The sequence below is a fragment of the Diplotaxodon limnothrissa genome, linkage group LG8 (assembly GCF_057381915.1).
Source record: "Diplotaxodon limnothrissa isolate DT_005_m linkage group LG8, D_limnothrissa_male_GT1.1, whole genome shotgun sequence".
Classification (NCBI taxonomy): Eukaryota; Metazoa; Chordata; class Actinopteri; order Cichliformes; family Cichlidae; genus Diplotaxodon; species Diplotaxodon limnothrissa.
The window spans coordinates 14,932,068-14,956,923 of NC_140603.1; the positions used below are offsets into that span (position 1 = coordinate 14,932,068).

The 24,856-nt window shown below is 43.2% G+C and overlaps 1 protein-coding gene across 2 annotated transcripts in view; it reads left to right on the forward strand.

Moving 5' to 3' along the window:
* The first annotated feature begins 784 nt into the window (after positions 1 to 784).
* The window catches only part of capn15 (calpain 15), a 46,353-nt gene continuing 22,281 nt past the window's right edge, over positions 785 to 24,856 (forward strand). Inside the window, exons 1-2 of one of the 2 annotated variants that reach the window (XM_085361315.1) lie at positions 785 to 1,042; positions 22,527 to 24,195. In XM_085361315.1, the coding sequence (XP_085217441.1) occupies positions 22,549 to 24,195 (1,647 nt within the window). In that variant the 5' untranslated portion in view covers positions 785 to 1,042; positions 22,527 to 22,548. Of the gene's footprint in view, positions 1,043 to 2,485; positions 5,343 to 22,526; positions 24,196 to 24,856 lie in introns of those variants that run through there. The other variant, XM_085361313.1, reaches the window with a different exon arrangement.

Here is a 24,856-nt window from a genome sequence, read left to right on the forward strand (position 1 = left end):
TTCCTTGTTGACAGAAGATGGCGCTAAACATGTTTTTAAAACGTTAACTTTAAACACGTATTTCTTAAATCCAGCTTCACAGACAGTGTGACATGTATGTCAATTTTTGAGAGCAGGGCTCAGTGATGTAAAGTAGCCTTTATATGTGTAGCATTTTATGTCCCTTTAATAATTGAGATGAAATTATTTCGCATACGTTTGACAACTCTGGTCTAATAGTCCTGAAGAGATACTGAAGAGATAATCAGTGTTACTCACTCATTTGGCAGTGGTCAGAATGCTATGCCTGTAAAGCTGAAGATCATATCTTTTGCATTGCAATATTAGCCTCCCTGGCCTGGGTGGCTTCTACCGACGGTCCGAAACAATAATTTCAGATGTGGTTCATACCATTGACCACTGGATGGCGATATAGTGCCGCTAGCTGGTTTCGAGACTAATAAGATTAAAATGTACCATTTATCATAAGAAGGACCTTTGTACAGTATAAGCTAGAAAAAATGAAAGAAAAACACGAAATCTTAAAGGTTCTGCGTACACTCGCTTTAGCGAGTCATTAAATATATCTTTATTACATATTTGCATTAGGCGACGGTGACCGTACCCGGATATCCTTGTTGAAAGATCCGCGTTAATCACGGGAAATGGAGTTTTCCATTTTGGCATTCTCCTTTTCTTCTTACGTAATTTTACTTGCGGTTAGCTTTAGATAACAGCCCTTGGTACGTATTTAGCGTACGACTTGATCGCTGTTTGCTCTTTAGAATTCCCCCCTCCTTCCTCTCCGAGCTGTTTGAGGTAAACCGACGCGGTCGCATCAGTATCGATAATACACGACGGAGTGGAAATAAGCGCACATACGCGTGTTTGACACAGATATGTTAGGTATGAGTCGACGGCAGAGAGCTGGGAGCTGACTAACGACCGGGAAGCTCGGCGAGTGAAGAACAAAACCGGGGGAGAACTTACCGTTTCCATGGCTGTGAAAAGTTAACGTACAGACGACTGAAAACGGGAATAATTCCTCTTCAGCCGAAACGAGGTAAGAACAACCGGTGCCTGAGAGTACTTCACCAAGTGGGGTAATGTCAGGGAGGGTCGGTAATGTCGGCCAAATTTGAGAATAAGAGTGTCTTTGTGTGTAAGGTTCCCCCCGGCAGTAGCAGCAGGCGGCTGTGTCCTCGTCTCAATGGGATTGTTCAGAGTTTTCGTCTGGCTGCTTTAGTGACAGAGCTGGCAGGCTTACACTTTGGACACAAATAGATTGATTATGTGAGAGAGCCTCGTGTATTTAACAGTCGGAGTTTATTCACCTCACCTCACAAGGAGAGACATTAAGTCCCCATAACAGCGCTGACATTTGTTCTTTAACCCTGCCTGCTTGGGGCAGCAGGGTTAGGGGAGGGAGATAAGGCAGGAACCAGACATACTGCAGCCTGGGGTACACATTAACTTGCTCGTGGGCACTCCAGCTGGTTGGACAATATTACGAATGTGTGTGTGTGTCTTGAGGCCTGGACTGTGGCAATAGTCTGAAGTTTTGTCGTTAGAGTGTCAATAAAAGGTGTTTTGTTTTTATACCTGGAATGATCATGAAGGGTTAATTATTCCTGCTGTGCTTTGTTCACTGGTGGGAGTAAATATAGTGTCAGCCCGAACACGCTGGGTTGTGTAGAAATGACAGTTTACAATGTACTGTGAAAATCAGCTCACATCCCACCTCCTTTCCCCTTTTTTTTCCCAGTGGGTCCCTGGAGATTAGAAATGAAACCTAATCTCTCTCACCCCTGTCTCTGTCTCTCGCTCTCTGGCACTAACTGTGTCAGCTGTTGGTGCTGACTTGCAGTGGAACAGGTGGTGCTTGGACAGGTGCACCCATAACAAAGGGTTGCAGTCCCTTGACTCCTTCCTCTCTTACCCCTTCTCTCTCTCTTTCTCCCTCTCCCTCTCTTTTTTGCCAGATCTGCACTCTTTAGTAACCCATCTATCTATTACAGTACTACAGTGATGATGATTTCTCCTGTCTCAGTCAGTGTGACTCAGTGAGCTTAAGTGAAACCACTCCAGTGTTGTTGTGTAAGCAGCGTTTCATTTTTGGAAATGGAATTGTATTACTAATACAGTAAGCTCCCTGTTTACGTCTTTCCGCGAGAAGCAGTTGGTCTTGAGCAACACCCTCCGGTGTCGAGCTTGGACTTGAGTCTACATCAGCAGCTGCATTACATACTGTAGGCTTGCTTGTTCACTGGAATTGTAATTGGAACATTTCCAGACAAACCAGTTTATGTCTTTACACATTCCACTGAGGAGTCATGAAGATTACACCCTTGCAGTTACAAAAAGCTGAGGTCCAGACAGATAATTGGCCATGCAGTCAGTCTCTCCACGATCTGTAGCTCAGGTAGACTTAACTTTATTAAAGAAGAAAATGGAGAAAAAGCAAAAAAAAAAAAAGATGTGGTTTGAGCCTGTTAATGTTCTGGCCACTCCTGTGTTTTCATGTGTGTATTTTGCTGGTGAACACTGAGTTCAAAGATAGAGGAAGGGATCAGGAATGAGGGCAGCAAAGTTACATGAAGTGGAAGAGAGCAGTGGGGGAAGTTTGAAGGCTTATCTCAGTAATGTGCAGGGACAGTTGAGCAGTGATGAGTGTTGCAGTCACCGCTGTCTTCTGCTTTAACCCTTCAGTGCTCTGCCTGCAAGTGACCAAAGGAGAAATCTGTCTCCGGAAACCAACAGAAAAACACATAACATTTAGGCTAGACAGCTGTAACAGTGTGTATTGTTCTTATTCTCGTGCTCTCCTACGGCTGGCATGCCTCATCTTGCCCCTGTGCTGCCGTACACACTCATTACTAACGTCGCTCCTATTCACAATAATGAGCGAGACCTCTAAAGCTTGGACTCTACTGGGGTTTATTTAAATCTCTTGAACGCAGCCTTCCAGCTTTGCTCTGCTCGCCAGGGCCAGTGCGCCTGCGCTCTACCGACACTCCAGTAATCCGCTGGAGGAGATTGCATCCTCGTCCACTGCGCTCAGGCTATCAGTGAGGGAGACTTAAAACATGGAAAAATACATAACGGGAGCATGGGAGGCTGGGAACGCGTAGCGGGACCCAGATGTAGAAGCATTATGGGGAGGAGCGGCTTTTACACTGCGAACAAGCTCACATCCAAGGCGATAACGGGACCGGGGCGAGGATGTCTCCTGATGTAAGGCAGCGAGGCTCAGCGACTAACATCCCAAACGCTGGAAATATGAGATGAGCGCACGCAGGAGTGGAGCCGGCGGAAGATGGTGAAATTTGCGACCGAGTGCTCCTTCTTCTTCTTTCTCCTGCCTGGACGAACGAAACATCTTCGGGTATTCACGCTTCTCCCAAAGCCTGCGGATCGCTTCCTGCTTCATGCACATTACTCTCCATGGCCCTGTGTACCGCTGTGGAAACTGATCACCTTTTTTCTTTCTTTTTCAAATGAGTAACGCTTTGCAGTTATGCTAACAGGACTTAGTTGAAAGCTCACATACGCGTGTGTTTTTAGTGTGACGTTCACCGAACCCGTAAAGCCAAACTACGGATCCGATCCCATGCGAGCGACCCGTGGGCACAGCGATCAGCTAATACTTGATGCCTATCAAAGCTCAAGCAGACCAGGGAGCACCGGGGTGTTTACAAACTGTCGATACTCCTAAAATCACCCATGCAAATGTAGTTAGTCTCTGACGCCGTGGCTGTGGGGATACTCCTTTCCCTGTGTCGCTTCGCATGCATAGACCTGCTATGACAAACTGGCAACCCCGCATAAATCCGAGCGCAAGATGATGAACTGAAGTGGCCTGCCTAGGCTGTGGGATCAGACAGAAATTAAGCTGTGACTCTCAGACAGAAGAATCTAGGATCATCTCCAGTCCTTGTGCTGGCACAGCACCGCAGCATGACACGGAGCATTGCTCTCGGGTGTTTACTTGGATATTGCTCAAAAGTTGAAACTGAGTTGTAAACATGTTCGTGCTGTGGCCGGTGTTGCTTTGAGATTTAATTCACGTGAAGTGCAGGGATTCTGCACATTTCCGAATTGATCTGTGTGAAATGGCCCTTCCTCACGCTTTCAAACATTATGTTTTCTCCTGTGAGAGAAATGCAGCTGGGCTGTTTTACTGGTAAACCTCCACAGCAGCTGTTAGTCAGACTGAATGTCTGAAAGGGGACACTTGGCTATTTGCATACTTGTAGTGTTGCCAACACTGCTCCCACGAAATGCGATGCATTGATTTCCTTCTTGCAAATAACTTTTGTGTGACTCTTCCCCCCCCCCCCCCCTGCCCCTTCTACAACATCATCTGTGCCACTACTAATCTGCAACATTATCAGCTAACTTCATGGACAGTGGGGTCATCTTGGTGTCCTTTTGCAAGTTTATCTTAAACGTAACACTTTTTGGAGGTGTCTGGTTTTGTTGCTGCAAAGTTTTAAGACAGTGAACACTTTTACGTGCACACGTTTTCCTTTTCCTTTTTTTGAGACATTTTTCCGAGCATGTGTGAAAGGAAGAGGAAGCAGCACAAGACTTTTGCTGCACAGGCTGGGGAGATGTGTGAGAATGAACACGCAAGGAATTATGAGTGGCACTATGGAAGACTTGGTGCAGAGTGTTACAAGCTTAAAGTCTACAAAAGGGAGAATTACAAGGCTTTGCTGTGAGAAAATTGTATTTTCTCCTCTGTGACGCCAGCTGTTCCATTGGAATCGCCGCTTCTTGCCTCAATTTACTGTTTGAATTGAGAACTTCCACCCTGTTGTGGATACTTGGCCACCTGCAAGTTAAACTCATTTGAGTACCCTTCTTCTTCTTTTTTCTATTTGCCATCCTGTTGCTGTTTTTTTTCTTTTCTTTTTTTGTTATAAATACTTTCTTTCCCAGAGGGATCCTTGGTGTTATTTGAAGGAGGAAATTCTTCATATTCGTAGCTGAAAATTGCCAACGGGAAGCAAAGACCACATGATAAGGGTTGTTTGTGTTCTTCTGAAGGCTTCCTGTGTGCCCAACTGGGTGCAACAGTGGATCCCTTGTCATATTTGGTGCTTTAGGGAAATACAAAGAAAGAAAACCCCCAAAACAAAAAAAACAACATTTAGAAACTAACTTCTTATCTCCGTGGTGATGGGGAGTTCAGCCTCGTCTCTCACTGCAGAGACCGAGTCGGACCATGGCTTTCGAAGTACCCCCTACCCTTCGTCACCCCCTGTGGGCTGGCTCAGGAACAGCCACAGCAGCCCCGTGTGGGGTACCACCTTCATCACACGGCAGCAGCAGCAGCCGTTGCCTCATCGAGAGCGCAGGTAAGGGGCAGCGCTGTCTAACCAATCAAGCACTTCTCTCACATTGAGCACACTCGGGTCGGGTCGGGGGCAGTTAATGGCAGCCTTAAAGAGGTATTTAATTTTTGCAATTGAGTGATGCTGCTCATTTGCGTTGTTGGCTTAAGAAATGTGCTGCGCTCTCTTTTATAGTCTTACAGAAACGCTTACTGAGGATTCGCTAACCCCTCAGCTATGGATCAAATCCACTGTCTCATCAAAGCTTATCTAATCAAAGCCTGCATTTTGATGTTTTTCTATGATGCACCCAAAATCTGACTAAGCCGGATTTGTCAAACAAAATCCCACCTCCTCCTAGCTCGGCTGTACAGTATGTGCTGCAAATGAGGCAGGGCAGAGGGGACTGAATGGGCAGATGGAATGACCTAGGCTCAGTGAAACCAATGCAATGAAACCCTGCCAAAGGATTAATTAAAATATGAATTTAGTGTGATCATGGATATCTATTTGTTGACCCACAAAATAACCCTTTCTGTGTTTTAGAGGCTCCTCAGTTTGCCCGTCAAACATAGCTGTGAGTTTTCAGAGTAAAACACAGATTTTTCAGAGTTTTGGGTTGAGAAAGGTTTATGTGTAGCTGAACAAACTCCTTTGTGGAAGAGACAACGCTATTCCTTTTTGTATGAATAAGATAGATTCACTCAGTGCATCTGCAAGAAAGGCTGCATTAATCCATTGTTCTGGTGTGTGCCTTCTGAATCTCTGATTCGCTGTCAGAACAGCGGCACACAGGAGTTTGTGAGAAGCTTTGAATGTGCCGCACATCTGGCAGTTTTGACTGACTTTCTTCCAAAGCCTGATCTTCCCAACCGCCCTCACAGAAACCTATTTAGAAGTGTTTCCAGTTTTCCTCCTGCCTTTTTTTCCCTCTTTTTTTAAATTTATTTATTTTTTTTAGGTCATGTCTCCCGGAACAAGAACAGGCAGTTGATATCGACCGTCTGCAGTGTATTGAAGTTGTTGCTGAGTCACTCAGGGCATCATGGTCTGGTTGTTAGTTATTGATTTTCAGAGAGGCCGATCACATTTCCCCACAATGGATGTCATTATTTATTCAGCAATCAGTCTCCAGTTGGGCTTTCATCTTTCTTGATTCCTGCCCACTGCTGTCGATGCTTTGCTTGCAGTTGCTCCACGTTTAACAGTTAAGTCTGTCAAGGCTTCCTTGTCTTATTGTTTCAAGGTTCTCTTGGGGTTTTTTTGTTTCTTTTTTTGTTTGTTTTGTTTTATTTAACCATGAAGCAGAAGTCTGGAGATGTAGGCTCTCTTTTGTGAGTGTTGTAGGCCAAGATAAGGAACCAGGCGTGTTTTTCAATGCCCAGGCTCGAGCATGGCTCCGGAAATATTGCTGAATTCATGATTAAAACTTAAATCTGGCTCGTACTGTCAGTGTAGTTTGACATCATACAGTTTATTTGCTTTTCATTCAGCAGAATCTTTTGTTTGTGCATCTCTGTAGCAACAAGACTGTGCCTTCAGCACCAATCAGACTACACTCTCAGTCAGTCGAGTGCATGCAGTCCGTTTCTGTCTGCTGCTGGAAGGCATGGAGGGACACACACACACACACACACACACGCACACACAGACAATAGATGTTTTAGAAAGACATTGCCGTACCACTTGAACGTGCTCTCTCATCTACCCCACTCACCCTCTCTTTCATGTTCACTCAGTCTTTTGTCCATGTACACACCACTGTGTGAGCCTAACAACGTTAGGCAAGCTTTGCTGAGCTGTGACAGAGCATGAAATATAGAAACAACAGTACACCATGAGCCCAGCTAAACTTCAGCAATTCTCTTACGCTTTATTCTCTAATATATTGCCCTATAAACTATTTTCTCTCCCTCCTTTTTCTTTCTTTTTTCCCTCTACCTTGGAGACTGCATGAACAGACTTGTCCTTGAGTAATTTCAGTTTGTTTGCGTCCAGCAGTAAACCCCATTGACTTTGGGAAGTGTTTTTGTGTGCCTTGATTCAGCACCTCAGCTGTGAAGGTTCACTCATGATAACAGCCCACTTATCACACAGAGATGTGCAACATAAGTGCACTTGTGCACACTCCCAAAATGGGACATTTAATAGCATTGCTGGCTTCATTAATCCTTTAAAGCAGTGGCGTTCTGTCGTTCAGACGTTAATGTGGCTCACAGCTCAAATTCAGTGAGGGTGACAGAACTAGCCACAGTAGCCACATGATGTTATAAACTGTTTGAGATCTGATGGCGCGTCAAGTGACACTTGCTGCATTAGGTACACATGCATCTTAACATGGCAGCTGTAAATTGGTAGCTAATTTGATAATTGAAGAGGGTATAGGAAACAGATCTATTGATAGTCTTTGGGACTAATATACTAATCATTAAATGTGAGGAAAAAAATGTCAGACTAAGTGACTTGGATGAAAGTAAGAAAACAAGCCAGAAGACAGAAACATTTTAACCACATTGCTAAAAGTGTGCTAAGTGTTGTCTCTGCATTTGGATTTAGAGTCTCTTAATCACATTCTTCGATAATCAGATTGTTTTTAAATGCGGCTTGAATGTGAAATGTGGCGTTCAGCCCAGTGCATGAAATTGTACACTGATCAGTCTGCTGAGTGTGTCTAACATTAGCTGTGCCAGCACCCGCAGCCTTCTTTCCATGCAGGTTGATATCCATGCACCTCTGCAGAATAAGCTCAACTGTCTGACGTGAAATACACAAAATTACTCTGTTTAAGGGCTGTCTACACAGGAGGACAAGAGAAGTTAAACTCTTCTCAAACTTTAGGCTACTCATTGTAATTTGTATAGTATTTTTTCTCTCTCTTGTTTTCTTTTCTAAATGTACTTGTATATTGTTCACATGTTGAAATAAATTACCAATCAATCAAGCAGCTACCAATGAGAGTGAAGGAAACTATTGACTGACACACGATTGGGTTGTAAATATGTGTGTACACATTCTTACCCAGGCATCACAGCCTGAAGCATCCACCATATGTGTATGTGACTTTAGATCCCAATCTATGAGGTTATGACTGTTGTCCAGTGTGTAACTGTGTACAACTCTCTTCCTTCTAAGCGCACATGGAAGGATTCTAAGGCTTTCTGATGCTGGAGGTATTAAAAAAAAAAAGGAAAAAAAGAAAATAGGCTTTTGTAAACAGCTGGAATTAACACATTTTTCCAGCTCCTCTTATTTTTTTGGCAAACCGGACATTTACATCTTTACTCTGGTCTATAACCTACTCGTTACTGCAGTAAAAATGCTTGAGTAAGTAAGCTAGTATTTTCACATCTGTAATGGATCTGAGATTTCAGAGTAAAGTAAATGAAGGAAAAACTGAACATATATGAGAAGAGTTTAATGACTTTTGGAGAGGGGTTTTGTGTGTGCCTCCGGCAGCTTAATGGGGCACAAACTGTGTCTTTTGTGCTCTCTGTGCTGTTTATGTACAAGTGTGGTGCCGAACTTAAGAAAAAAGAAAAAGATTTTTGGGTAAAGCGTCAGCTTTGAGACTTCCTCTTATTTGTTGCGAGAGATTCATGTGGCAGTGTGAAAAAGACTGAGAAAAGGTGTCTCACGCCAAAAGTGTGAAAGTTTACATGCCTGTGTTTCAGTTTATTTATTTATTTTTGAATTTCTTACGTTGTTACTTTTCAGGTCATTCTCCAAAGCGATTTAGCGAGCCAGCAAACTCACAAATATACAGGAGAGAAATGCACACTCTGTTAATGTGACTGCTTGTCTTCAGATAAGATGAATGTTATAAAGGAAGCCAGTGTTATGCAACTTTGGAATCTCAGTCATGACGCTATTGTAATTACGGCAGCGCAGTTAAGTTTTATCACAGTGCTTATAGTGTGAAGTCACAAATGTGACTGCTTCATTGCATTTCAGCCGCATACTCCTAGCATCCTACGTTACACGTCGCATTATGGGGGCCCTAAGGTCGGTGTCTGCTCTCTGCAGAGTTGCTCCCAGTCTCTGCTGTCCCAGCATGATGGATGACGGCGTTTATTGCGACCGCGTTCCACTGGCTGTGCTCTCTTTAATTGGATTAAAACAGGTCCACTTGGGCTCAACAAGCATGGTCGCTGGCCGCGTTTATGTCTGAATTATTTCAGCCTGTTCTCTCCCTTGCCGTTGCCTCATCTGATGGAGACAGGGCCGCGTCAGGACAGTCCCCAACCAGAATAGACTTGGCATGGAAGCGTTGTCTCACAGCGTGGCTTTCTGTGGAAAACAGTGCAGGGATGCAGCAGGGGAAAAGAAGGAGGAGGAAAAAAAACAAAAACGCCCGTTGGCTCTGCAAATGACATGATTCCAGATTTCCCCACTCTTGTTGCCATGGAAATGTGTAGCATATGTTCAGTAACCTAATTCCACTGGGCCCAAGATAAGACGGCACATAATAACCTGTCTGTTTCGCACAGAACGAAAACTCTGCTGCTGCTGAATTACACCTATGGAGAAAGGGTATAATTCACGTTAATGTTAATGGTTTCACGTAGAAACTAGTGCAGGTGGTTTTTGCTGGTCTGCCTTCCCGGGTTAGATTTGTGTCGCAGTAACAGGGGTGGAACTGTTTTAGAAGTTGCCCCCGGGCTCAAGGCACAGCTGCGTCAGCAGTGTCCTCGGCCCCTTCAGATTTGGGTGCCCCCAGGAACTTCAGATTAGCTCTGTGCCCCTGCCATCTCTTTCCCTTCTTCCTCTCTGATTCTGGAGCTTCCTGCTTGCGCTCGCTTTGCTCCATTACTGATGTCTGTTGCAACCCAGTCAGACAGTTTCCTCTGTTTAAAGATTCAAATGTCTGAAGCTGTCTCCACCGCTGACAGATTCACCCATCAACAAACGAGCGCTGGTCGTGAAATATTCACCGAGGGCACAGCGAGAGGTCAGAAGCCGCTGTTATTGTTTCATTCCTTTTCTCCATTTTTTCCTTTCTCACTGGTATTTGCAGAAGTGATTGGTAGTTCTTAAATCAGTGTGATAATACATATATGGTTTGAGTCCTTCATCATAAGTAGTGTGAACTAAAAAGTGAGAATACAAATGTTGAAACTGATCAGAAATTCACACACTGATTTACTCTGTTTAGAAGCAAAGGTTATATTGTGTAAAGCTTCCAATAATATTTAGGTTTCATAACAAGGGAATGTGTGTTTAATTTTTAAAGTTGCTCTCAGTGTATAGTTTCTCCCGTACTTTCTGGCTGCCTAAGGGCAATTTCTCAAAAGAGCTCGTCTGGTATGAGTCTTTGTACCACTGTCAACATCTTAAAATTGCCCATCTTAATGTTCTATCTCAAGAAGTCTTGGAAAGACTTAATTAAAACTTTCTGAATTATATTTCTATTGTCCCGTGTGATTAAGGCTTTGCTGTCTCAAATCCTTTGTATCACGTCACCAAGTTTCTTTTTAACTGCTGGTGCTCTAGATTACTGCAAACAAGTATCACTTAATGGCTTATCTCTGCAAAAAAAACCCATAAGGGTTGATGTGAGTGAGTCATATTCATCACAGAATTACCTGTCATGTAGGAAAAAAAACAGGTTCCTGTTAATCGGTGACCCTGACTCATCAGTTTCTTCAGAAAACAGAAAGAACTTCCACGTAACAGAAATGTATCTTTTTTTTTTTTTAAGGAGGAACACGTACTCTAGTCTTGTAAGTGAGAAAAGTACTTTAATAAAGTCAAAAAGTTCCTGTCTGTGAGACCGTTACAGGCAGGCTGCATTCATTACTGATGGGGGTTAAAATAAATTCTCGGTTTTCTCGAGTGTGGCAGAGATGGTGTAAAAGTGCTGATCTAATCCCCGTCACAGCACACAGGGTGTGTTCAGAAGCAGCAGAATGTTTCAGCTTTCATTATCCATTTTTACAGCTCGTCTGATCCAAGGACATATTGGTGTCTGATTAGGGCTGGGCGATATATCGAGTTTTTTAAAAATATCGATATATTTTCATACGAGATATAAGATGTGACAATATCGTTTATATCGATATAGTCTATGTTACGTTGTGGAGCCGCAGGTTTGCCTCTCTTTCGTCCACTTTTGTCTCTACGAAACGTTACTCGCCCTCGCCTCTCCTTCACTGAACACAACTCCGCCTCCCCCATAGCTTCACCTGCAGGCAATGACAAGATGAAAGCGGGAAATCTCCGTTAGCGAGTTACCGCGGATCGCCCCGTGCGTGGGGCTGGACGGCGTCAACGTGTTAGCGAGCTAACCGCGCTAACGACATGCAGCCCGAAGGGGCTGCACGGCCTAAGATCCTTTCATTTTCTCAAAACTCGACAGTGCGCCTTATGTATGAATTCTGGTTGTGCTTACTGACCGCGAACCGATTTTATGTGGTGCACAGCGCTCAGCAATCTGTCAAAAAATGTTTTAATATGACTTTGCTAAGCTAAGGAGCTGCACCGCTTGATGGAGCCGTCTCGCGGAGTGATACGTACTGTGCCGTCTGTGCCGTCTCGCGGAGTGATACGTACTGTGCTTCAACGTAATATTACCGTACTGTGTGTGTATAAGGACGTGTTCAGAGACGTGGTGCAGCTGTGAAATCTGTCTCTTTGTTATTATGCTCAGCTTCTATTAGTTTACATTTTGACTGCACAATTGTGAGCTTTTTGTTATGCACAAAAACAACATTGTTTTCTTTTATTTATGGACCATGATTATTTAATAAATGCTGATAATTTATTTATGAGTAATTTCTTCATGTACATCTACGCTGTATGTAAAGAAAATGCCCGTGTGACATCTGGGACACAGTGTGACTAAGAACTCTCTTTTTGTTCTTAACTTATGGCTTTTTAAAAAAAAATATTGAGATATATATCTTATATCACCATGCAGCTAAAAAATATCGAGATATGAATTTTGGGTCATATCGCCCAGCCCTATGTCTGATAGGTCTCTCTTTTTTTCTCTCCAATAAAAAGCTCTGTGCTGTCGAAGAAGAGTTGCCACTCCTACTGCCTGCCAGTACTGTTTGCATGTAAGAGGTAAAAAAAAATAATATAAAAAGTACAAATAGGAATGCCAGGGCTCTGAAACCCTGCTGACAGTTATGAAAATAACCCCCATTTTCTCTTCTACTTTAAAAACATCTATCTGTTCATCTTCAAGTGCACAGCAACCAAGACTTTTTTTCTAACATTATATAAGTTTTAAGTTTCTATATTTCCACTTCTCTCCCTGCGCTCACTCAAAAAAAACAAAAAAACCCATCTGAATATTTACCACCAGAGAAGCCTCACTTTGAGTGTGTTTGTGTGGGAGCTACACCTGGAGCCTGTCTTGCAGTTCAAAACAGTCACGCTCTCCTGAGACATCCAGGCTTACATGGCCTATTAAAGTCATTCCTGATAAACTTGCGTTGTAATAAAACTGGTTTCCAAGAAAGTAAAACAACTGTGGAGATTGTTTACATTCGACGGACCTTATCATAGGAGTTTAATCCTGTGGGAAAATAAGCTTTGGCAATTTAAAAAAGTATAACACACCGGACTGCACTGTAGCCTTAATTATTTGCATTATTGATCATTTATTAGGTTTAACAGACCTCATGTTAGTGCAAGGAAGCCCTGATATTGAACTATCGATGGAGACATTTATATTGAGTTATTGATTGATGCTTTTACTTTGAAATCACACTGTAAAATGAGAGAAATTGACTTTAACCCTGTAAAGCCTGAACCATGAAAAAATTACCAGGAAATTCAAGTTTGTTGTTTTTGCTTTCTTTTTTTATAAATTGAGTATTTAAAAATAATTATAAAAAGAAATTAAATTAAAAAATTTTATATAGATTTTAGTTTGTATCATATTTTACATCCAGTATTTTTTGGCAATTTATTATCCAAAAAATTATAGTGCAATTAATTTGGGTTTTTGGAGGGAATAAAAATCAAACATGATGTAGTTTTTGAGACTTCCATCAGAAATGACACAATTTGGTGTTACAGGGTTTAAAGTATTGTGACATAGTATACAAAAAACAGTCCAGAATGTCCCAAAAGGTTGATTCTGTTCATCTGGACATAGTGTTTTCAGCGGTGAGCTCCTCACTGCCCCATTGTTCATTCAGTGGGCTAGTTTCAGTCATTGTGCAAATGTATTGTTTATAGGGTTAGGAAAACCTGCAGTCAGCTGAGACTGAAGAAGTCACTTGGATGAATTGTTTCTCCCACTGAAAACACTTGGTCCAAATGAACAGAACCAACCTTTTGGGATTTACTTACCTGGATGATTAAGCATGAATTATTGGGGTTTAATAACAATGCAAATAGTCAGTTGCAGCATATTCTCAAAGTATGAAATTAAAAACTCAACTACGTTTACTAGAAACTGTCGATGGACACACCCATGTTGTCCTGCGCTGTAGGAGGAAGAGCTTCCAACAGCACTGAAGGAGCAGGTTTCACTGGCTGACTGGCCAGGTCGCACCTTCTACTACTGTGTGGCTCACTGAGCCAGGGTTTTCCCATCATAGCCTTGGAGGTTTGGTGGATGATTACTTGGGGCAAAAGGGTGTGTTTTGTGTGCAGCGCAGGCATCAAAAGCTGAAACTGAAAGTTTTTTTTGTTGTTTTTAAATATATTTGTGAGTAATGGCACACAGTAAATTACAATAACAAACACTTGAAGTATTTGGAAAGTCTGGTTGTTCTTGATTCCATCATTGCTTGGATGTTTTCATGTTTTGTTTTTGTCGGGATTCTCGGCTTACGTCTTTGGCCAGCTTTCACCACAGGAAGTAAAGTCTGAAAAGAGCTCAGTTACACTAACATGTTTAGTGCAGTGATCTAACAGGTAACTTAAAAATAATGCAGAATTCTTGTGGCCCTTAATACACTATAAATGCCTTTTTACTAAAGCACACTGTTAAAGAACACTTTTTTGCAAGTTTGAAAAATCTGTACTTTGAGGATCCTGACTGAAATATCAGATTTTCAAAACTGATTCTGATATTTTAAAATATCAGAATTTCAATCCCAGAAACAAATTTGTCATGTCAAGTTATTTATTTACTTGTCTAGCCTCAGACCCTACTCAGCTGGCATGTTGCCAACTGTGATGTTGCAGAGTGCCCCCTGGTGGATAAGCTATGCATCGTCAACACTCGTAATATTTTTGAAGGGTGTTTTTTCAGTCTCTTCTTTTATTTCTTAATTTTCATTTATTGGCCGTTTATAAATGCCAATACCAGTGGATCAGCAAATGGCTAATATCCTCACTGATATGGGTCATGCGGTGCTACTTTGCATGCACAGAGCTAGAGCTGTCACTACAAAGTTAGTCTTCCCAGGAATACTATATTCCAGAGTAAACAAATTATGCAAACACTCTCACACTGTGCTGCTTTTGGTTCTAATTTCCAGTCAAAAAAAAAAAAAAAGATTATTTTCTTTTCTTTTTTTTTTTTTTTGTAGTAGTGCACACTAGTCTGTTATTAGTCACTTGTGTTGCATTGCTCTTCCTCATATACTGCACAGTTACAGGAACAGGTTTTATTTATGTTTGAGCAACAACCATGAACGTAAATGCTACAGGCGCTTCGGTTATGATGACCTGTTAATATCTAAACTCATTCAGTCCATGGTCACACACATCCTGGAAATCACATCCTTAAGAGTCAGAGTCCAGAGTTTACATACCTGAAAAAGTGATAACGAATCTGCTGAGTTTGAAGTTGAGCACAGTTGATCAAAGTTAGAGGCCAGCAATTCCTACTTGGACACATCAAGTAGAAAAAGCACAAGTAGAAATTCACTGATTGCAAGCAAAATTTCAAAAACGAGTCCTAACGATGTTAAATGCTCTGATTTAAGTGAATGAGTAATTAAGTGCCGAAAATTAAAGCGATTGTATGAAAATGTTAAATTAGGCAGCTGCTTCGTGCTACCTGAATTTAAATGTGAGACACTAAATTTGCAAGATTTTTCTCACACTGTTTCTCTGTTGTCTTGCATGCTGTGTAAGAGCAGCAGCTACATTTACAATTCTTCCCGTCAGACAGGCGTGTAAGGTGTACTGGCAGGCTCGAACCAGCAGTGTATGCATTTGGATACATTATTAAATAGGAGCACCCCACAGCGGAGCAAGTTTGCTTCACCTCATTCAGAAACTGAGCTCAGCTTAGATAGATTTGATAGAAAAATTCCTTCACTTTAACAAAATCAAATTGGCTCGCAGGCAGCCAACTCTATTTGATATTCACTGGATCAGTGTTTCACTACAAGCTGCACACAAATGTACCGACACCAACCTACAGCTGGAGTCTGCGTTTTGTCTGCCAAGTATGTTTTCATACCAGAGAGCTGACTCGGTATGTTCCTTTCAGATATATGTCCCAAGTACACGCACATGATAAGAAACGTATCAGCTGGCACTCAGGCAGGCAGCAAGAATTTTGAGTAAACATTATGTTGAGGTCATGGGATTCTGTATAGTTGCTGCGTAGTTAGTTAATGTTTGTTGTCAAGGCTTTGAGGAAATGTGTGTTTTGCAAAAAAATTTCAAGCTCAGCTAGACAAACTGTCATAGAGCCTGAATGACACTTGCGCTACGGTAACTGACAGGCCATCTGTCATTTAATATCTCTGAAGTGCTGACTGACTCGCTTTATATTTCTGCTCGGTCCTGTGTCAGACTTCATTTATTAGACAGCAGGTTAAATGCTTGAATTGTGGGAAGCTGACATTTTTGGCACGTTTTTAGATAAGAATAAAAATCACAATGCCTGCACTGTACAGAAGAACTGACACTGTACTATAAGACAAATACGGTGAGTACTACAAATGCAAAAATTAAAATGTTAAAGTGGTCAGTCATTAAGGAGCTAGGCTACCAACAGCAGCCACAGTTTCTGTGCTGATAACATCCTTTTTTTTTTTTTCTTTTTTTTTTTGTGGCCATGCTTATGTTTGTGTTGAATGAGTAAATCAGGAGCACTGCGCCTCTAATGGCCAGTGGCGATTCCACACCTTCCCCTCAGGCCCTGGGCTCGGGGCCAACCTTGGAAAGGCAGTGCTAATGACTGTCGCACAAAGGCCAAATGTCTCACAGCGAGGCAGGGAGAGACTGGCAAGATTCCCCTCGTTTGATCTCGCATTAGAGTTCAGTATGTATAATGAATCCAAGTAGCCAGAGCCATAGGTGGCCTTAGACACAGTTATCAGTGATTTTGTAGCATTTCTTAAAGCCTTTCTGACATCTCTTGTATCCAGGGTGCTGTAGATACTGATCATCTTGACTATGTTTGCTGTTTGTAGGTACTCTTATCTAAACCCTGAAGACTTCCTTGTAGACACCTGAGTTGTGGAAGTTAATTTACTCTTTTTATGCAATATTACAGACTTGCTCATTTTCCACTAAGACATTTTAGACTTGTACTCTTTATAACAGTCTGCTGAAACTTTGATTGTCTGACACCCAGTGAAGTGTTGAGAAATCACCGCAGGGTTATAGATGTTTTTACTTAAGTGAAATTCCAGTTTCAGAGAAACCACTTTATGGGCAGCAGGCTTCATTGAGGGCCTCATTGCAGAAAGATAGGCTTTCTAGAGGTGAGGGTGCTCTTCTATTCTCTTCCTCTTCAGTGTAAACTACTGGCTGACTGCCCAGGTCTGCGACACAGAGGAGCTGAAGTGGGCACTTTTAGACCAGCTCCAGTGAGCACAGGGCCAAGGACAAAAGGTGTGTGCATGTGTCTGTGTGTATGTGTGTGCGTGCTGCACACTTTTGTTAGTGACTGGAACATGTACATTAAAAACATCCTTTTAAGTATGGTCCAGGGATCACAGGCTATAGTACTTCATCCTCTGCTGCACGCATGTATTGTACATATAGTCCTGTGCAAGTCTTGACCCACCCCTCAATTCTTTATATAGTTTGTTTCCAAGCAGCCAGACTTTATTTAAATGTTTTAAAAAAATGGGTTAAGCCGTAGTTCTCCAGGCCTGTGAATCATTCTTCCTCTTACATTGCAGAGTTACAGGAATCCTGGTTTCATTTATGTTTGAACAGCTCTGAACATGACCTCTGATCGAAAGTCCTCAAATGCTACAGGAGTACTTTTTATAGGTTCCTGTTAATATTGAAACTCTTAATGTCTCTTGTCACCTGTACAAAAAAGCCAAAGAGAACACAAATTGATAGGCATGTAATAGTATTTTTGCACCAACAAGGTGTTTATTGAAAGAGCTGAAATTGTGTGCCACAAAATGTGTCCTTAAATGATTTGGGGAAACTGCACAAGTGGTGGGCAAAAGAAAAGGTAGCCGGCCTTTAAAAAATAAAGATTTGAAAATTTGGCTTAAATTATTGTCAGTTTGTACAACTGGTGAGTGTCTCCACTTATTTGTACAACATGGCGGAGGCTCTGTCATGGTTTGGGGCTGCATTTTACCCAGTGGTGTTGGGGATCCCGTCAAAACTGATTCAATTATGAACACACTGAAGGACTATCAGATTTTGAACAACAATTCAATTTCCATCGGGAAAGTATCTCAATTGACAACAGCTTGACCATGATCCCAAACAAACTACCAGTACAATAACATCATACCTGGATGGAAAAACACATGAGTCATGGATCGGCCTCCCCAGAGCCCAGACTTCAGCATTATTGAAGCAGTGAGGGATCATCTGGACAGAGAACAGAACAAAAGGCAGAAACATCCAAAGAAGAGCTTTGATTGTCCTTCAAGAAGTCTGGAGAACTATTCCTGAAGACTACTAAAAAAAACAAAAGCTTGACTAAGAAAGTTCAGACTTGGTTGAAGAATAAAGGTGCTTCTTAGAATTGTACAAACTCTGATTTTGATTTATATATAGTATTTCCATGTGTGTTTGAATATGCAATAAGTGAAGGGTAGCTCAAAACTTTTGAAAAGTACTGTACTGGGTGTGCACATAGTACAGTCAAAATGCATTGAGAACCCCAATTGAGAGGTTATAGTTGTTCATCACACCGTACTGGGTGAGAGGTAAATACCGCTGCTTATAACTAGTATCAATAAGATAATTTTAAAAAATCCTTGAGGCTGATCACTTTAATAAAAAGCTTTCATGGTGTCAGCTAAAGATGGAAATATAATGAATCTGTGATCCCTGTGCTCCAGTGAGAACCACATCAATTGCTTTGACAAATTCTCCACGTGGCTGACACTGCAACTTTGCTCTCTTGCTGTAGATGAAAGAGGCCTGACAGTTATAAATGTCCACAGGGTAGAATCTGTCATCAAACATGAGGTGTTGACACTTGTTGTCGTCATTGATGTTTGCGGCACTCAGATACGCAGACCTTTAGAGAGCCAAACATGATGTAAACATGTGCCATCCCAGCTGGCACAGTGCTGCCACTTAATTCAACTACTTTTAGCATAGCTGCTGAAGGTGCGGAGACAGGGCTGTAGTCTCAGGACACACCACAGACCTTTATTTTCTTTTTTTCTTTTTTTTGTGGTTAGATGAACAATGTCAGTTATGTCCTTAATATTATTACTCAATGAACATTACTTCATTGGCACCCCTTTTTTGTTAGTGGCTAGAAGGGCACTTAATATTGCAGAGCAGCCATGAAGACATTGCAGATAAATGCAGTGATAAAAGCGTTTGTGTGCTTTTAAAGAAAAAGTGTGTTCTATGTTTTGTTTATCATTAGAAGGCTGAATTTACTCCTTACAGTGTGGACTTCAGGGGTGCTAAAGGCTACTATTTGCTTCTGCTTCTATAGTTTTGCTATCCTGAGAAAACACACAAATGTAGGTGGACAATAAAACTAGCAGCAGTGCTGCATCTATGGATAAATATAGCTAGATGCTAGGGCTGGGCGATATATCGAGTTTTTTAAAAATATCGATATATTTTCATACGAGATATAAGATGTGACAATATCGTTTATATCGATATAGTCTATGTTACGTTATAATTATACTTGTGGAGCCGCAGGTTTGCCTCTCTTTCGTCCACTTTTGTCTCTACGCAACGTTACTCGGCCTCGCCTCTCCTGCACTGAACACAACTCCCCCATAGCTTCACCTGCAGGCAATGACAAGATGAAAGCGGAAAATCTCCGTTAGCGAGTTACCGTGCGTGGGGCTGGATGGCGTCAACGTGTTAGCGAGCTAACCGCGCTAACGACATGCAGCCCAGAGGGGCTGCACGGCCTAAAATCCTTTCCTTTTCTCAAAAATCGACAGTGCGCCTTATGTATGAATTCTGGTTGTGCTTACTGACCGCGAACCGATTTTATGTGGTACACAGCGCTCAGCAATCTGTCAAAAAATGTTTTAATATGACTTTGCTAAGCTACGGAGCTGCACCGCTTGATGGATTGTCGGAGAATTACGGCTACAGAGGAGGAGCCTCGCGGAGTGATACGTACTGTGTGTGTGTGTGTGTATAAGGACCACAAATGGCACCTGTTCAGAGACGTGGTGCAGCTGTGAAATCTGTCTCTTTGTTATTATGCTCAGCTTCTATTAGTTTACATTTTGACTGCACAATTGTGAGCTTTTTGTTATGCACAAAAACAACATTGTTTTCTTTTATTTATGGACCATGATTATTTAATATATGCTGATAATTTATTTTTGAGTAATATCTACGCTGTATGTAAATAAAAGTGCCCGTGTGACATCTGGGACACAGTGTGACTAAGAACTCTCTTTTTGTTCTTAACTTATGGCTTAAAAAAAAAAAAAATCGAGATATATATCTTATATCGCCATCCAGCTAAAAAATATCGAGATATGAATTTTGGGTCATATCGCCCAGCCCTACTAGATGCCTGCATTCATGCAAGCATACAACCAAGCAGCGAGGACCCACACACTCAAGAGACAACTAAAGTAACACGTTCACATTTCTTCCTGCTTGTCATTTCCCTCTTTACCTCTGGGAGAAGGGATGACAAGAGGAACAGACATTGCGCTGGGAGCAAGAGGTCGTCTGTAAGAGGTCCCCCTGGGATCTGGGGATTCGCTTGATTTGAAAGGTTTAATGAAGTTGAACTAAAGGCAGTTGGCTGGCCGTGACACATGGCACTTCAGGGGAGAGGAGCAGGACCCAGGCACTCCAAACTGCCGTGTCAGCAACAAGGAATTATCAGAATATGCTTTTATAGAAAAAGTTTGTTTTACATCGAGTCTCAGATCTCACTATAACTTCTGTATGCCCAGCTGTTTGTCTGTTTTTCACCTGCCTTGACAGTCATTTATCCAGTCCACTTTGTGGGTGCATTGGTGGGGACTTTAGCAATTGCACTACTGAGTTTAAGGTCATTGGTTCTCATGTTTTGGCTAAAGGTTGTCCTGTGTTACCATTGTTTCCAGTACACTTACTGCTACCTGCTACACACTGTGGGTGTGGTGTTTGTTTGGCGTCACAATTAAGTGCCAAACCCCTACCCCAACCTAGAGCTTGCAATCCTGTGACTGTAGAGCAGCTGTCTTCCTGGTTTGCTTGATATGCACCTGGAGTTCTCCCTTTTTTATTTGGGCTATTTTTAAAGCTAATAAATTGTCAGGTGTTTTAGATTACTTTTAATTATGATTCATTTGCCCAATTAGAACCTGACCGATATTTTTAAGACCAATACCATTGGTCTATAAATGAAAAAAAGCAACAAATGCATTATTGCAATGGGAATGCAGAGCTGAAGTACAAAAATGTCTGCTCTGATTGTAAAGGTTTCAGGCTCGTGCCCTAAACGAAATCTTTTAACACAGCACATGTAGTTCTCCAACCAAAATATCACACAGAAGATCAACAAGCTTCAGTGACTTTGAGGGCAACATGTTCTCTGCTGGGGTCAATGTGAAAAACACTGAAGTATCCTAGCTCTTGGCACCTTCCCCTCAGCTATCCTAAAATCCCCACATTACCTTCTCTGTTGGTGTTCACACATGAGCAGCCTGAGTGACACTGACATTTATGGGTTTGTCCAGATAGAAACCGTGTCCGTCCCTTGGGGCTGTCCCTCTTCAATCCGCCCCCACCCCAACCCTCTCTGCTGCACAGTTGGAAGTATCCGACTGTGCTGCCTTCCCTCCAAGCCCCTAATATACCCTCTATCAATAAGTCAGATTGACTGAACTGCAGGCACTCAGAAAGGATTGTACACACGTCAATCCACAGTAACAGACTCCTTTTTAGGTTTTAGTTTGCGAGAGGTGGAAAGAAACCGAGGGGCCCGAATAGATGGATTTCTTTCTGTGCTGTTTTCTCTGTTTGAGTCCTCTTAAGATATGTGGATAGTAGCGAGCTTTAAATTTGCTGTAACTCCAGTGGCATGAATGACTTGCCATTTAAAATATGCCTGAGTCATAAGCGCTGTGAGAATTAATAGACTCATCCATTTGAGATTCATTTGGGCAAGAGATTGACGTGACCTTAAGTTGCTCCCATCTACCCTGCATTAACATTCACTGAGAGGGGAGAGAGCCGCTCTCAGTGCCACTCAGAGCCGAAGTGGAAAAGATTGTGTGTGCGTGTGCGTGTGTGTGTGTGTGTGTGTGTGTGTGTGTTCTCTGTTTTGTTTTGTTTTTGTTTTTTTTCTTTTTTCCCCTCCTCTCTCTCGCCTGTGTTTTAGTGAGTGTCAGTTAGGGAAACTCAAGCAACACTGTCCTAGTATTCTGAGGCGATAGCAGCCTCCTCTCCTCTCTTCTCGCTCCTCCTCACTGTGCGCTGTCTCCCTGGCTCTAATCAGGTGGCCATTGTGTATGGATTTACTGCCCTCAGTGCCCCCAGGAGGGAGATTTGATTTTTTTCCCCTTTCCCCCCCTGCACTGACTAATCTTTCCCTCTTGCGCTGTATTTTTCTATTCTACTTCTTTCTGCCTCTCCTCGTCTTGCGTTTTCTGGGTTGTTTTTGCTGTTTGCTCTTTTCTTCCTTTACGTGATCACCCTGAATTCTCTGGCTTTTTCCATAAGAAAAATCTTGTCACGTTTCCTTCTCTTCTCCCTTGCTCTGCTGACACTTTAAGCTTCGCTTGACTGAAATAGCTTGCGCGTTTATGCAGCAATATAGTTAATATGCATCTATTTTTGCCAAGCACTTATATGGCAAAATGTATTACTGACTGATTTGTTTGGTTCATTCTGTTCTGACTCATTGTTTTTTCTCCTTTTTTTTCCCAGCCACTCTCACTCTCCAGGCTCCATGGCAGCAGCGGTGCAAGGCAGTGAGTGGTCATGTGGGCGCTGTACTTTCTTAAATGCCGGTGCAGCACCTCGCTGTTCTATCTGTGAGGCGCCACGCCAGAAACCCGACCTCAACCAGATCCTGCGCCTCAGCAGCACTGAGGAACACCGCTGGACCTGTCCCCGCTGTACCCTCAATAACCCGCAGGGATCTGGAGCCTGCTCGGTCTGTGGCTTTGGTCCATCACCCGCCACTCACACACCTCCTACGACCACCATAGCTGCCACTGCCAATGGTCTCCCTTCTGCTCCCACTGAGCCCCCAACACCCACGATCACCCCCACAGTGCTACTTGAGCCCCATGGACAGCATCCAGCTAAGGAGGAAGTGTTTCGGCGGTCTGAGAGCAATGGAGAGGTGGGTGGTCAGGAGGGTCAGCAGGCGGGCTGGGCTTGTCCTCGGTGCACACTTCACAACACCCCTGTGGCGCTTTCATGCTCAGCCTGTGGTGGGCCTAGAAAACTGTCTCTGCCTAAAATCCCCCCAGAAGCGCTGGTAGTGCCTGAGGTGCGCACGCCAGTATTGGGCTTTCCTGTTCACACAGCCGCTTCGGCCCCGCTACTGATTGACCTAACAGATGACTCCCCCCCAGCCCCGCCCTGTGATCCTCAAGAAGCTCCCCATGTGTCTTCACAGGCCCTCGCCTCCACCTTTACTTCATTCTCCTCCCTCCAGAACAATCCTGTGCCTCGCAGCAGGCGAGAGGTACCGCCTCCGGGACGCCCACCGAACCCAGGAACCAACACTCCCAGCCCCACTTCCCCTTCAGCTGCCAGTGTGCCACCCCAACCTGGCCCACAGAGGCCAGCTAAGCCCAAGCACGCCCAGCCCCAGGAACCTTCTTACCCCAGCAAGCGCCTCAGTATCTTGGAGGAAGAAGAGTCTCAGCACCACCCACTGACGCCCCACCTACCTGTTGCTTCCACATCAGCCTCTACCTGGAAGTGCCCTAGCTGCTCCGTGGCCAACCAAGGCAGCTCAGCGAAGTGCGAGACCTGCAGATCGTCAAGGGGTGGTGCTGACCTCATCGACCTAGTAGGCTGTGAAACCGTACGTTTTACCCCAGCAAGCCCCTCGAGCCCGGACTTTAGCACATGGGCCTGCTCTAAGTGCACCCTGCGCAACCCTACAGGTGCTCCCAAGTGCTCAGCTTGTGGTTCTTCAAAGCTGCATGGCTTCCAGGAGCAGCAGGTGCCTCTACCCCGCTGCTGTACACATTGTGGCCTCCCAGTGGGGCCTGGTACTGCATCTTGCTCCTGCACACCTTCCTCTTCTTCATCATCCTCAGGTCATAAAATACGTAAACAGGCCCGGGGCTTTCCTTCATCCTCTTCTGCCGTTGCCTCCTCTGGTTCTTCTTCGTCCTCCACCTCATCTAGCCTCCAGGAGAAGGTAGGACAGTGGAGCTGTCCAGCATGCACGCTGCTCAATGATATCAAAGCCAAGAACTGCGCAGCATGCCACACACCCCAGCAGTACCTCACCCTTCGCAAGGTGGTTAAACCTCTGAAGAGAAGGGAGAGCATGCATGTAGAGGCGCGACGACGGAATGATGAGGGCGAGGCAAAGGAGCTTTGGGAGAACATAGTCAGCTTCTGCCGGGAGGTAAGAGAAAAATGTTGCTGTTAGTAATTATTGAGAATTTGAGGCTGCTTCTGGAGTGTGGTTGTACACTATTCGTTCTAGTTCCTTTGAGTTAGTCATGTCATGAGTCAACTTTTTTTTTTTTTTCTTACTTTGCATGCATGTGAATGTCCTGACTTTGAGACATCAAAGGCTGCTTAATTTCAATGTGTAATGCATCAGAGGGAACACATTGCCTTTCAGAGCACAGTTCTCTCATTGTATTTCCTCTTTTTGTGCTGTCATTGTTCCCACTACTTTAATATCTCTAATTTCAGAGAAATGTCAATAGGTTTTGTTATTGCCATGTTTCTGCTTGCTTCCTTAGCTGGGTTTTTAACGACCACACAGTGAATCTTTACCACCTAAATGAACTACGGATATGGAGAGTCTAATGTTTATAACCAGATTACCTCTGGCCCTCAGCTGCAGTGAAGTCACTTCACAGAATTTTGAAATTCTGTTTGACGACTGTGACTCTTGTGTCAGGAGGATTGCATTATTTTGGTTTGATTGTGTCTTTTGATTGTTCTGATTGTTATGTTCAAGCAGCAATCTCCAAGGCTGAAAATGAAGCCAAGGTGGAAGTGCCAAAAACAGTTTCTGTAATGGCCACTTGAGGATTGCTCCAAAATGAGTCCAT